General features: G+C 38.1%; 1 protein-coding gene across 3 annotated transcripts in view; it reads left to right on the forward strand.

Annotated features, from left to right (window-relative positions):
* The window catches only part of ADAMTSL1 (ADAMTS like 1), a 394,276-nt gene that overhangs the window by 296,723 nt on the left and 83,293 nt on the right, over positions 1–14,260 (forward strand). For 2 of the 3 annotated variants that reach the window (XM_074533419.1, XM_014269810.3), the window contains 4 exons: positions 3,546–3,596; positions 6,342–6,546; positions 7,804–7,951; positions 10,783–10,867. In XM_074533419.1, coding sequence (XP_074389520.1) covers positions 3,546–3,596; positions 6,342–6,546; positions 7,804–7,951; positions 10,783–10,867 — 489 coding nt within the window. The remainder of the gene's footprint in view (positions 1–3,545; positions 3,597–6,341; positions 6,547–7,803; positions 7,952–10,782; positions 10,868–14,260) is intronic. The other variant, XM_074533420.1, reaches the window with a different exon arrangement.

Here is a 14,260-nt window from a genome sequence, read left to right on the forward strand (position 1 = left end):
GGTCTGACAGATATCAGTGAAGGCTTAAACCTTCACATGCAAGTTTGATCAGGAAAGAGGTGTAATGGGTGCAGCCACCCAGGTTATTGCATGGGCAGCCCTGCAGCTGTCAGTAGGACACCCCCAGCAAAACAGAGCCCTCAGCAGAAGTGGAGGCTATGAGCCAGAAGCACGTGAGCATGCTGCAGAGGCTGGGCAGCAGCACAGCAAGGTGCAGGACATCGGTACAGGAGTGGCAGGTTGTCCCCATGTGAGTCACACCACCCTGAGGCACCTTGGGAGCGGATGTCCTTTCTCTCTGCTGGCTCCTCTCAGTTTTAGCACCCCTGCCCCTGCTTGGCTCAACAGGTTGAGAGACTCATCAGCATGCAGGAGAGAGAGCTGGGGAAGGCTGGCCTTGTCAGAAAGATGGAGTCATCAGGGAGGTAGAGGAGAAAGGCACTGGAGCTTAAAGCTTGTCATCTGTGCTAAATCCGGTTAAGCAGGAAAAGGAGCAACTGGGGAGGAGTTGACCAAACTTGTCTTCCAAGGAATGCAGCTGTGGAAACTCATCCCAGGGGAAGGCTGAATGTTTGCAGAGATGGCAAATCTGATTGCAGCACTCTCACCTCTGGCATGTGCAGCTCCTATTTCAACCATGCCTTGGAAGGGCAATTGTGTTGAGACTGCCAGCCCTCAGGAGGAAAAAAACCACAATGTGCAGAATATATGATAGGACTTGTTGGTCTGAAAGGCATGGTAGATTGCAGACATATGAGACAGAACAGCGCTGCAAAGTAATTTGCTTTCTGCTCCTGCTCCTGCCAAATCTCTTGATGTTTTGTGAATGAGTCCTGTTAGCTACTCGCACATATTTCAGTGAAGGAATTATTATTTCCTCTGCTCGTTTAGCACACCATCCCCTTTGCATTATCTGGATAATGTGCAGTAAATAGACCCCATAAAGTAGATCTCTTCTATGTTGTTTATAGGAGTATGATGGACTGATAGAGTAATGGAATTTAAACCACTTTGTCCCATCAAAAAGTAAGAATACACTGAAGTAATCTCTTAAGTTTGTTTTTTTTTTAAGTGTTAACTTAGGGATTTTTTTATGGAGCACATACAAAAACCTCACACAAGACTAGCTAGAAAAGTGCAGATGGCATTAATGATATGATGGCCATCTGCTCTTCTGTTTTAACTTTTAAGACAATTCTTTTTTAAAGTCATAAATTAAACCATTGTGTATTATTGTGGGGGTCTTTTTCCTTGCTAAGACTTTATGGCTGTGATTCATTTTCTTGTAGTTGCAGAATGAGAGCCTTTGGCAGCCTTTCACATATGGACAAAGACAGAATCAGTAAATCTGTGGAGCTCAATACTGTTTACAGAAATGTAATTTTTGCATGCAAAATTTCTGAGGGTCAAACCTTTCCACTTACAATATTAACCTAGTGCTTTGTAAATGTTACTTAATATTCATAACAGTTTTTGAATATGTTACAGTTATTTCTGTCTGAACAGTCTTGGAAGTAATGCGTTCTAAAGCATGTAGACTTGGATTACTCATAGACAATCATATTTATTAGAAATAAAATATTTTTCACTGCAATGAATTAGAATTTTATTGAAATTTGCTTCTTTCTTAGGCAGTAGATGCTTTTATAATGTAATTATTTTATTTTTTAACTCACTATGTTAACTTTTTTTCCCATCCACTTCTCAGCAAGATGATGAGCTGGAAAGTGCAGACAGAGAGCTTCAGAGGGGAACTTCAGCAGCAGTAGTTGAAGAGTCAGGAAAATAGCAAATTTCCAAGGCAGGGGCAAAAAAACCATCACAAGAAGTTCTTTCCATCATAAAATACTAGTACACAATTCCTCCACATTCTATAGATGTCTACCCATCAGGCTAAGTCTGAAAAGACTTGTTCGTTGACCATACTCTAAATGACCCATTTGTCTTTTCCCAGTGCCAGAACAACCTCTCCTAGATTTTTAGATTTTTGTGAGGACAAGCAGCTCTTCGAAAATGCAAATATGCGCACTCATGCAGAGAGTTCCTGTGACTGCAGTGGCTGCTAATCTTAGAGGGAACTATCTAGTCCCTCTCACACACTTCCAGGGCTCCAGCTGCTTCCCGCGCTTTAGCTGGAAAATTCCAGCACGCTGACCTGGCGCTGACTCCTTGCTGTGGAAACACAATGGGATCCATTCTTCTATCTTGGACAAGTTATGCATACAAAACCCCTGTTGACTCAAAGGAGAATAGACCCCTTTAGGCCTGGCCTGACAAGACTCCATTGAATGCTCACAGCATTTTTCAGTGAGCATGGAGGATGGAGAATACTTTCTCCCTTTCCCCTCCCTCACTTCTGCCCCCTTGCAGAAATCCACAGCAGCATACCTACCACCTCTCATCTGTAAAAGGCTCCCAAAACCACCTCTGTTCTTGACATTCATTTTCTTTCATCTCTCTGTAACTTGGATGGAGACACACTTTTTATTTTATTGCAGTTAGTATTCACTTCTTGATTCTTCTGTCCACTTGCCCCATCCAAATACCCAAATGGCTTTGATGAAGGTGATAAATTAGGTCCTCCAAGAGCATCTGGTTTATTTTAATAGATATGTCTGATAACTAGGAAACAAAATGGTTAAAGTTACTCTAAGCCAAAATTATAAACAGTGCAGACAAAATACGATATTTCAGACCAGCAATTCAGTGAGATCCTGTAGTTGACAATGAGAAAAGTGGCATCCATCTCACACATAACTGGCAAGATAATATTTCAGAAAACTCCTAATTTTGATGTACGCTATTGCCTTCTGTAACTTTTAGATTTTACATTGTGACACCACACCAATAACAGTTCAGCAAAGCAATCCAACCAGTTTTGACAAACTAAAAAATTCTACCTGACATATTAATCTTTTCTCAGGCTCCTTCTTTCTTTCAGAGAAAAAAAAAAACAGGTCTGTACTAGTTTAAGGTGAAGAGACAGGCATTGCAGATACAAATTCTTGCGCTGTGATTACCCAGATTTCTAATCCTGTACCCTGTTTAAGGAGAGGTTTTATTTGATGGGCAGAAACAACCATAAAAATGTTATAAAAAGGAATTTATTTAGAGGTCTGCCGCAGATAAAAGTTCCCCTATTGTCATCAGTGACTTTGGATCCAAGCTCCAAGAATATATCAAGTATAGAAACATTCTTTTTGATGCTAGATAATAAAAATGTAAGTTAAAATAATATTTGGGTCACTTTTAGCAATAGATTGCTTATTTGTCCAACAGTAATCTATTTATAAGAAAAAAGTAGTAACCACTGATTTATTCTTTGAATTACTCAGAAGAAGTAGGATGGGAGTATATATATTTTTTTTAATGGGATAACATCTTAGGTAAAATATCTTGTTTTGTTGATTTATAATACTGTAATATAAAAAGCTGTGTAATGTAATACAATATTGTAATACAAAAGTTGTATAATGTAATCATCTAGTGTTTATTTTATTATGTGTACCTTCTACTCAGAGGGTTGGCATTATTGTTCCTAACAGTGATGGATACAAGCAGATCATGCCCTATGACCTCTACCATCCCCTTCCTCGGTATGTAAAAAAGTCAACCAGATGCTAGGCTTAACAAATCTGTTTTCTTTTTCTTTTGTTCTTCTCTGTACTCCTGCTCTACTCTCAGGCTAAATTCTGCTTCTCTGGACTCTTACACATTAATATAGAGATGTTCAAGTGCTAACCTGTTGTAATAAATTCTGTCAATGCAGAACTGAAATTAAAGCCTAACTGAAGGAGAAGTCCAGGTTTATTAAGTGTGTGATCTCTTTCTTTCTCTCATTTCTCAACCTCACTTCCCCTTTTCTCTCACAAGTTTCCTATTCTTGCCCTTTACTCCTCTCTGACCAGAACTTCAATCTGTGGCTTTATTGTGAACCACAAGATTTTGTCTCCCTCACCCCCATTTGGCTGCTTCTTGCATGCCTATAATTTGTGAGATTTTGAGTTTTGGCAATATTAGTGCTGTTTTCTGATCCTACAAACCCATGCTAATGCCTTTCCCAGGGACATTCATTCACTGGCTTTTCTAAGAAGTAGGTGTTTAGGGCAGGAATAGGATCAAGACCTGATTATTATCATAAATTGTCTCACAATTGTCTTTAATGCCAGACTCAAGATTCTCATGGAAATAATCAGATGAGTAACTATTTTTAAAGTAGTGAATAAGACTGTTGATTATAAAAATTTTTGATAGCTGAAGGATAATAACCTCTAGGTTTTAAAATACTGCCTGGACATGCAAAAGTATTGGGCTGTGTTTTCTTCTTCATTAATTTATTGTGTCTTGCATTATGAAATCACAGAAAGAACACTCTAGACAACCTGATAGTCTCATGCAGGTGAGGAAACAACCTCCATCCAATTGTATTGAGGCCTGATGCACAGAGGTTTCAGCATGAGTGTACAAATGCAGTGTATTCATACTCCACAGTCTCCAGCCAAAACATGGAGCAACCTCCAACTGAGAACAAAACTCTCTGCTATATTTAAGCTACTTGAATTTGCTAAGGTTGCCTAAAACATCTGGAAACTTGTCCCAAAGACTTCAGGAAACTTCCTGGTGTCATCCATTTTTAAGGCTAGTAAAAGCTGGCTTACATGGGTTGAGCCATTAAATTTTGAGCCAAGCAAATTTTGCAGTTCATGAATTTCAGTTTTGGGCCTCTTGTTTGTGGTAGTAAGAAACATTAGCTGTATGTTGGGAAACTTGTTCAGAAGAACCACAGGAAACACATTTAAGTAGAAGTACCCCTAAAATTACATCTTTGTAAAATATGTGACTTATAATCAGCACATGATGATGGCTGTGCTTGGTGTAAAAATTGTTCCACCACTCCTAGTGGTAAGTCACAGAATTAATCAGTGGCTTTACTACTCATAAACAACTTTTAATTTAAGCCATTTCACATTGAATTTTATGGTGCTACTGGACAGTAGCCAGGTCAGGGTATTGCTAGGTGCTGATAAGTAGATTGTGGGCTGACATGATGGAAAATTAGAGAGAAAGATAAGCATTTTTCATATTGCTCAACAATCTTGGGGATCCTGTATTTGTTACTTAACAAAAATATTTCCTTTGTTTTAAGTGAGACAATAAAAGTCCTCACCTTTCAGTTTTTATACTTCTTGTCTGAAGGAGGAAACTGGTGAGGTGTTTTTCACAAAAACTGTTCTTTGAGATTAAAAACTGAAATCTTTTGACCAAAATTGTTGTTTCAAACAGTATTTGTAATGTCATTATGGAAAAGACATTTGCCTTGTGGGCTACTGAATTATTTCATTAAATGTTTCCAGGTGGGCAGGACAGACATACTTCTGTACTTCAGTCATACACAGTAATGTACAGAAATAGCCACACTAGATCACGGGAATGGTCCCACATCCTGTCTGTGACAAAGGCTTGAATATAAGAGAGGCAATACCAGACTATTTTTTGTGGACAGACATGTGTGTATATATATATATATATATATATATATATACACACACATGTAATGCATACCTTATGGCATATGCATCACTAAAAAAAGGATTATTCTCGTAAGTGTACATAGCTTTTCAGAACAAGCATATGTTCTTAGGATTTTTCATTGCATTCTCCATGGCACTTGTAGAGAAAAGATGGGTTCTCAGCTCCTCTCACTGCCTTAACTGTAAGGAAACAAGGTCCACCTGGTTTATCCATCAGAGGACATGTATCTTAGAAGTATGGTCATGTTTTTCTTTTTGGTGATTTCCTCTCATCTTTCTTGCTTTTTTCTCTACTGAGTTGCTTCCTTGGAAAAAAACACTGCTCTTTCCCTTCATGTTCTGCAAAAGGGACATGAGCCTCACAGCACGCTGTTTCCTGTGATTTGTGACAAAGATTCCTCAGAATATGAGAAATTATGAAAATATGATAATCCCATCAATTAAAAAAAGGAAAAACAAACAACTAAGTAAAAAGTATTTAGATTTTTCTGTGGCAGTAGTAATTGGATTAGTGGAAGAGAGGAGATTTCATATTATTAACTGTGGTGTAAAAGACACCAACCATGAGCATGCTTTGCTACTGTGGACACCTGTGAAAACAGATGCATGATTAATTTTTACTGATGTTACCCCAGTAAAAAAGCTGAGCCAAGCTGAACCAAAAAAAAAAAAACCCCAAAACCCCACAACCAAACAAAAACCCCCATACAAACAAGCAACCTTTCAGACAGCAGTTTATGCATTTTGGGGGTACAAGTGGGGGTGGGAACAAGAAGGATAATGTTTCCTGATGCCTCTTTGTTTTCCCAGATGGGAAAGTACACCCTGGACTGCCTGTTCCTCGTCCTGTGGAGGGGGCATTCAAAGCCGCAGTGTCTCCTGTGTGGAAGAAGACATTCAGGGGCACATCAGCCCCGTGGAAGAATGGAAATGCATGTATACTCCAAAGATGCCTGTTGTCCAGCCTTGCAATATATTTGACTGTCCAAAGTGGCTTGCTCAGGAGTGGTCCCCGGTAACCAATTCAGTTTTGTTGGTTTTGTGTTTAACCCACTAGGGAAAATATCTTAAATTATACTTCAGTGAGTTTTTAGAAGTTAGGACATTTACTGTTTTCTCTCATTACCAACACCTGTATTTTAAATTATGCTGTTTGCTAACTGCAAAGCAACCACTCAGGAAAAATATATTAAAATGAACATGAACAAGGAGAATGGTGGAAAAATAAATCAGTTCTGTAACATTATTTTGTGACCTTCTACTAATAATAGACTGGGAATATAAGTGAAATGCACAAAAAAACCCCTATAAGTATGTAATGGTATTTCTGTATTACAGTATTTCAGTCATAAATTGAAATTCTAACTTGCTGACAAATTTCAAGAAGCACATTCATCTATACATGACTCTGCTCTTTGATACCTGATTTTGTCTATTCCTGACTTGCCTTTCCTTCTCTATAAAAGTAAATGTCTTGGAAATGTCCTTCCACAAAAGTAGTGAAATATTTTAACTTTGTACATAAAGACTTGGCTTGAATATATTTTCTCACCCCCTCCAGTTTCTCACCAAGTAAATTGTGCTTTAGAAGCTAGGCTAGCTTACCTACAGATGAGGTGATTGCAAAGTGTTTGTTGATTTTCAGATAAAAGCTGCTGTCCAAGAGCAAAACAACATTGGTAACATCCATAGCACTTCCAACTGATTAGTACTCTTGACTGTTTCCTGTGGAACCAATTTTGAAACAATCTGTGCAGGGGATAAAAGTTGATGAACCAGAGCAAAAATAAATTAAAAAAAAAAACTTAAGAAAGTGTCTGAGAGAAGAAAGTCTGATAGTTTCCTATTCTGTTTGGTGCTTTTTTCCAGAATAGCTGAGTGTAGTCCCTGTTGATGCATAAGCCCCAGTACTTTGTCCAAGCAAAACAGAGTGGCTCCAAATTAAACTGACAGGGTGTTACTGAGCATATCCAATATGGGACAGATGGCTACAAGCCAAGTAGGCAACATTGCAAAAGTGGCACTGCAAGAGAAATCCAGTGACAAAATGTCCAAATCCAGTAAATATTCTGAGCAAAAAGGCAAAAGTTTCTGTCAATTTTACCTTATCCATAATTACCACATATTATGAATATTTTGTTTTCAAGTTTGGCTGTTTCTGCATCATGTTTGGCTCTCTTATGTTGCATATTCCCCTTATGTTTATCATTGCTTTGTGTGACTTTTTTTTTCTCCTTTTCATTTTCTCCTTTTATGTTTTTTTTCAATCTAGTGCACTGTGACCTGTGGACAAGGACTCAGATACCGTGTGGTCCTCTGCATTGACCACAGGGGGATGCATACAGGAGGCTGTAGTGCTAAAACAAAGCCACACATAAAAGAAGAATGTGTCGTACCCACTCCTTGCTACAAGCCCAAAGGTAATGAGGCAGAATGTTTCTCATAAATTTTTCAGGGCTCTTTCATGTTCAGCTGTTTTGTTTCGCTGCTGGCATCACTGTTTCCACTTGCACCTGCATTATGATTTTGCACCTGTCTGTTCTGTCTGCCTGCCAGCAGCTTGGAGTGAGTGCTGACTCTTTCATCTTACAAGCTTTGGGGTTTTCATAGTTAATTTGTGGTCCAGCAGACTAAGCAATAGAAATGTAAATTTAGCTGTATTTTCACTGTTTACATCCGAGCTAAATGCAGCAAGATGCAGAAGAGATCTTGGGCTGCAAACCATCCAAAACTGACTTCTGCTTAGAAGGATGCACGGCCAGCTAGGATCTATCTGTCATAAAATGTCTTCAAACAGGGGTCATCAGGGAGCAAAGTAAATTACTCCTTTCTGGAAGCCCACCCTTGCGAGAGCATGACACCTTTACCCTGCATAAGATCTTCTGCTGCCCTTTGCAGCACACACATGCATAATTTCTGAATGTAGGGAGTTACTTCCTAAGTCTTCCATTATTTCACATGGAATGAAAATTCCTGTGCAAAGCTTGGCGTAATTTGGTTTAGTTTTCCTCCTCATCTTTGTTCTGCAACACTCTCACAGTTTTCCCTTCATAATGCAAGGTGTCGTGTTTGAATATCAGTGTATCTGAAGGCTGAGCAGTGGTTTCAGAAGAGTGTTGGACTAGATGGTGTACAAGGTGCCATCCAACCCAAATTACTCTATTTTTAGGCTAGAAATTTTTCCTTTTTATTTCACACAACTAGAGTTAAAAATTTAGGGCAGAAGGGGTAATGAACCTCTCATCTATTGCATGTTTTAGTCCTAGACTGGTTTTTTTGACAGCTAGATTAACACAAAGCAGAATACAGTCTTACTAGCTGACAGAAGCAGCAAGGCAAAAAATGTGAAAGTCTTGCTTCTCTTAACACCCTGTAAAAAAGAAACAGAAGGCAAAATTGCAAAAAAGAAATAGAAGGCAAATCGTTCATATACTTAATTTCATTTTAGTTTGTTCAAGCCCTAAGGCACTTTATATTGCACCAATAATGGGAAAATGTAGGATATCACTAGATTGAGTAGTGACTTTCACTTTTTATAGAGAAGGTATATTCATCTAATACAACTTTCTGTGTAATATAAGTGTTTTTACTGGAAGTGTTTTAAAAAAAAATATTTTACTTTAATCTCCAAAGGTAAAATTTTCTCCTTAGCTTATGTTAGAAGTGCTTTTTGTTCATTTTTCTGTCAAAGCATACTGTACAACATCAACATTTCTAATCCTCTAACAAATTTTGCAGTGTATGTGCTAATTAATTACACCTGTAAAAAAAGGAAGGTTATTTAAAAGGTCACAAAACAGGCTGTGTTAGGCAAGAATTTTGCTTTTTACAAACACTTGCATCTAAGCAAAAAAATCACATAAGTAATTTGTGATTTTTCCAAAACCCATAAAACAAATTGTAGAACATAGAAATATTTCCTACATATTCTGGATGATTATTAAAATATAGATTAACCTAAGAGCTGTGATGGCATTCATCCTTAAATGGCATTAATGTGTTAGATGAAAAGTGTGAAAAGCTGTTTTTAAGATAGAGGAATAGTAATTCTATTATTACCCCTCTTTTCCTCAGTTAATAACTTGCTCTAAGGAAATTTGCATGACTAAAGTTGCAGTAGCTGTTCAGTCAAGTTGTAGGTGATTTTTCCTTTGTCATACAACTGAGAAATGGAAAATTTCATGTGCATGTGTGACATGTTCTGCACAATAGAGCCACAGAAAATTCCTGACTATTCTGAACGACATTAACCTGCTCCTATTGGCAAGTACAAGTCCATCCTTACTCAAACCCAAAAGGCTGAGGTGATTTGTGAGTAGCAAATAGGTTTGGCTCTGGTTCTCCTCAGTAGTCTGAGTCTCACTGCACTTTGTATTGTTTTCCCCTGATCCTAGCCCAGAATGTTCTGTTGAAGTGCAGAGCGCCTTCTCAACCTTTAGTGCCAGGTTTGCTCTTGCTTTATACCCGTGTAGAGCTAAAACAGCTCTGCTGCCTCCAGCTCAACTATTCCGCTCTGACCCTCCATTAAAGTGGAGTTTGGCTTGCAAAGCAGCATGGCCCTGCATTCCCCAGAGCAGGGCAGCTCATTACCCTGTGCACACATCCTGGAGAGGGAGAAAAGCAGCTCCACTGTTTTCCATCAGGAATGACAGAAAAAGTATCAAGTTCATTTTTTTTAATCCACATAGCTGATGAAATGATAAACGGAGTTGAAAAGCATTGCTCAGCCATTTAATTATAGTTTTCCTGTTTGTTGTATCACTCATCAAAGCAGGATTTTCATTGTTTTTGTAATCTCCCAAAACCAAGCTCAGCGTGTCTTCTGACATTGTGAAATTTAAATGTAGATACAGGCATGTTACACATTTTGCCATGTGTAATGCAGGCCTGTAACACTTGCAAGTTTCCCTCCAAAAAAATAGTTTCCAAAGTGCCTACTTTTATAGACCCGTTGTATAGTCTGAAAGGTGACAGTTTTAATTTGCCTGTCTGGCTTTAGGGCACTGTCCCTTCTACCTGCAACAGTGAAATATCTGGCCATACGCCCTTGTAAACAATATAGTCTAGGTGATGAAAGAGTATGTTTCTCTCCCCTGTGTTCTCATTTCTCTTTGTCTTCCTTCTGCTTGGTCCCCGTGTGTGTGAAGGCATCCATACATCACATTCACACTTGGTGAGCAAAGGGAGGGTGGCACACATAGCAGTGTTACCACATGCTTCCTATTTTCACAATCTTGTGTTTGCTCCATAGAGAAACTTCCCGTGGAAGCAAAGTTGCCGTGGTATAAGCAGGCTCAAGAGCTGGAGGAAGGAACAGCTGTATCTGAAGAACCCTCGTAAGTCTCAAAAATTTGCTTACAACAGGTTCTTGTTATGTGATCCTGAGAAGCTGTGGTTGCTCCCTCCCTGGAGGTGTTCGAGGCCAGGTTGGATGGGGCTCTGAGCAATCTGGTCTAGGTGTAAGTTGTCCCTGCCCAAACCATGGGGAGTGGGAACTAGAGAATCCCTAAGGTCCTTTCCAATCCAGAGTCCTCTGTAGTTCTGTGTTTCCACAAGGGAGCCTGGGACTGGCACAGAACTAGCACAATCTCCTGAATGTATTTGTCTTCTGCTAGAGTGTAAAGGATGAGCCCAACCCTGTGGAAATCCATGGTCTTAAGGCTGTATCACACTTAGGTTCAAAGAGATAGATTTCAAGAGGGTAAATGCAAATTTAATTTAATCAACTAAATGCATTTTATGTAAGATCATTATAAGAGTATTATAATAAAAGTGCATCCACCTATGTATTTATATGCTCTCTATTACCACTGTCTCTTCACAGCTTGGCAACTTCCATACACAGGGTCCATCAATATCCAGTTCCTTGTGTCTGAGCACATGGCATTTTTTATTACAACTGCAACTATGTATTAGATTAATAAAACATAAAAATGCAAAGCGTTTTTATGCAATATAATTGCAGTTTTGGCATAATTAATCTTAATTGAAGTAATTAGAAACTGAAGCATTGCCAGCAAGCTGGAGACATATGTAATAAGTCCTCCAAAATAAAAAAAAAATACCCAGCTGCCATATGTATATATACACATACATATAGACAAATATATGTATAGAGAAGCATTTCTACACACATATACAGATATTTTTTATACAGACAAATACATTTGTATGTCTTTATATATATTTGTTGAAGCTATCACATAAGGTATAATGAGATCTTTAACTGCTTCCAGAGTTCCACAGACTTTACAGGTTGATTAATTCAGAGTCAAAGCCTATAAAATTTGATATTTGTGGATATACTAATTTTTCATTTGTATAGTGTATTGTCTTGTGTTTTTTCTCATGGCTATACTAAATTACTTAGTTAAATGTGCATTTATCAACCTGTAAATAAACCTTGGGAATATACATAAAATAGGAACAATACTGATACACTGCTATCAAATTACTCTGGTCATATTCAGAGTAATTTGTTACATTAAGAAAGGTCAGTTTTGTGAACAAGGTTGATTGCACTGTAGAAAAGGAGTATAGGTATATATATGTTTGTGTGTGTATGTGTATATACATATATGGATATATGTAGCTTTAAGAAATAACAAGAATGGATTTGAAGAGAATAGGCATAACCTCTTGTTTGTCATGATGTGTATTTTAATAAAATATTGTGGAAAACCTTACAGGTATACTACTGTGATGCTAAAACACTCCTTGAGAGATCTAAAGGGAAAGGGATTTAAGAATTTCAAATTGTTTTCAGTGCAGTTAGGACATCTGCATACTTCATGCCACTGCTCTGCTGCATTGGAGGCCGTTTTCTGCAAAGACTGCTGCATTTACTGCAAGGCTCCAGTCGTGCCAGTGGGAATAATAATACTAGTATTCCTATTCTGGACAGTGGGCCACAGTCCAGATTAGATTCAGTCTGCCATGAAGTGACATTTCCTACATATGTTTTCTCCCTGCAAAGCAGACCTCTAGGAGTATTTCTAATCTTCATTTTAGGCTGATGAGAAACCCAGTAAATATAAGTTCAAGCACATATTTATATTTGTTGACTAACAGGAAGAATAAAGGGCACGAAATCAGGGTCTTCACACAAACTTTCCCAAAGCTCAGAGATGCCTTGAGTTTCCTTTAGAATGGTTTTTGGTGATAAGGCATGAGACAGGAAAGCCAAATAAAAACTTAGAAAATTTGTGCTGCAAGAACCATCCATGCAATCCCCATTTGTAAACCATAACATCCATCTGCATATTGTAAAATATCTAATCTCTTTCAGGAATCTTGAGCAGTGAACTTCCACCTAAAATTGGTTTTGGTGCCTCACTATTAACATTGTTTTTCATTAATGTCTGACTTTAAACAGTTACTCATTTTAGGTCCTCATTATTAGATTAAAAAACTGTGTGCAACAATATAAAAATGGAGACAAAACATTTATAACACACCAAAATACAAGGAACAATCAGCTTTCGGCCCAGCTTTCATTCGGCTGTGTAGGGATTTCAAACACACTAAGTGTGAGGTGTATTCCCTGATAATGCATCTTTTGGCTAGTGCTTCTGCAACTGGGCAGAGACACAATGTAATATTCCATGGCCCACCACCCTTACAGATGTCAGGCTACCACCCACATATTTTGGCTGATGAATGATCATACTATGGCTGATTAAATGACTTTCCTGTTCACTCTGTGTTGGAGCAGCAATTACCAATTTCATTACCCCACTTGGGCAGACATCAGCAAGGATTCATTCTTCTCCCTCACTTCATCTGAGGCTCTTTCCAAGCTTTCTTAGGCCACCAAGTTCCTGACTGCCCCCATTTTCCTCTACAGACAGGGCCATTCTTTGTAAGCAGTAGACCACTCTTCCTTGACCACTGTGACCCTTTCCCCTTTATCCCTTTATTCAGGCAAAGAAAACAAAGCTCAGCTATAAGCAATTCTGTTGTCTTTCCCAAAGTTTATATTGAGAATCAGCATATTTCTTCTATGAATTGAGTTCTTACATTTGTGAATCTCTGCATTGCGGTCTTCTGATTTTTGTAACTTTCTATTGAATATTATTTTTTGAAATTTTATGAAATTGCATGCTATGATTTATAAATCTACAATATTTCTCACATACTATCCTTCCACCTGTAATTTTGATCATTAGCTGACGTGTGCTGTCAGAGCACCAGATGCCGCAATTTTATTCCGTCTGTGTATAATGCCTTCCCATAATTTATATCTTCAGGAATTTCTAATGCAAACAAGTCCTACAGTTTAATTTTGTCTGTATATGTCTATCTGTCAGTTGCCTTCCTCTCCTCTCAGTAATGTCTGAATTTATTGCTATTAACTGATTCTGAAAGAGGTATAAAATTATCACAGAGAATTTTACTCCTCTGTCAAACTTGGTTGATATTCTTCAGGAAATTCAGTAGTAGTTTTCCACATGTGTCACTAAAATAAAAGACTGAGTAGAACTCCCCAGTTTAAGGAAAGGTTTTAAAGGAGCTCAATCCTTAAAAGATAGCAAAGTATCCACTTGGGTACTCAGTCTTCATATGTAAATGCATCTTAAATATTTCTTTATTAGTTCTCCTGCTCAATGAATTAATCACAACCAATTTAGCCTCTTCAAGTCTAGAGGGAATAGGTATGTTTGGGTTGTCTGACCTACTGCTCACCTAAATGGGATCAATTAAAAATTAATTGCTGACAGAACGACTGT

Source organism: Zonotrichia albicollis, chromosome Z, assembly GCF_047830755.1.
Source record: "Zonotrichia albicollis isolate bZonAlb1 chromosome Z, bZonAlb1.hap1, whole genome shotgun sequence".
Taxonomy (NCBI): Eukaryota; Metazoa; Chordata; class Aves; order Passeriformes; family Passerellidae; genus Zonotrichia; species Zonotrichia albicollis.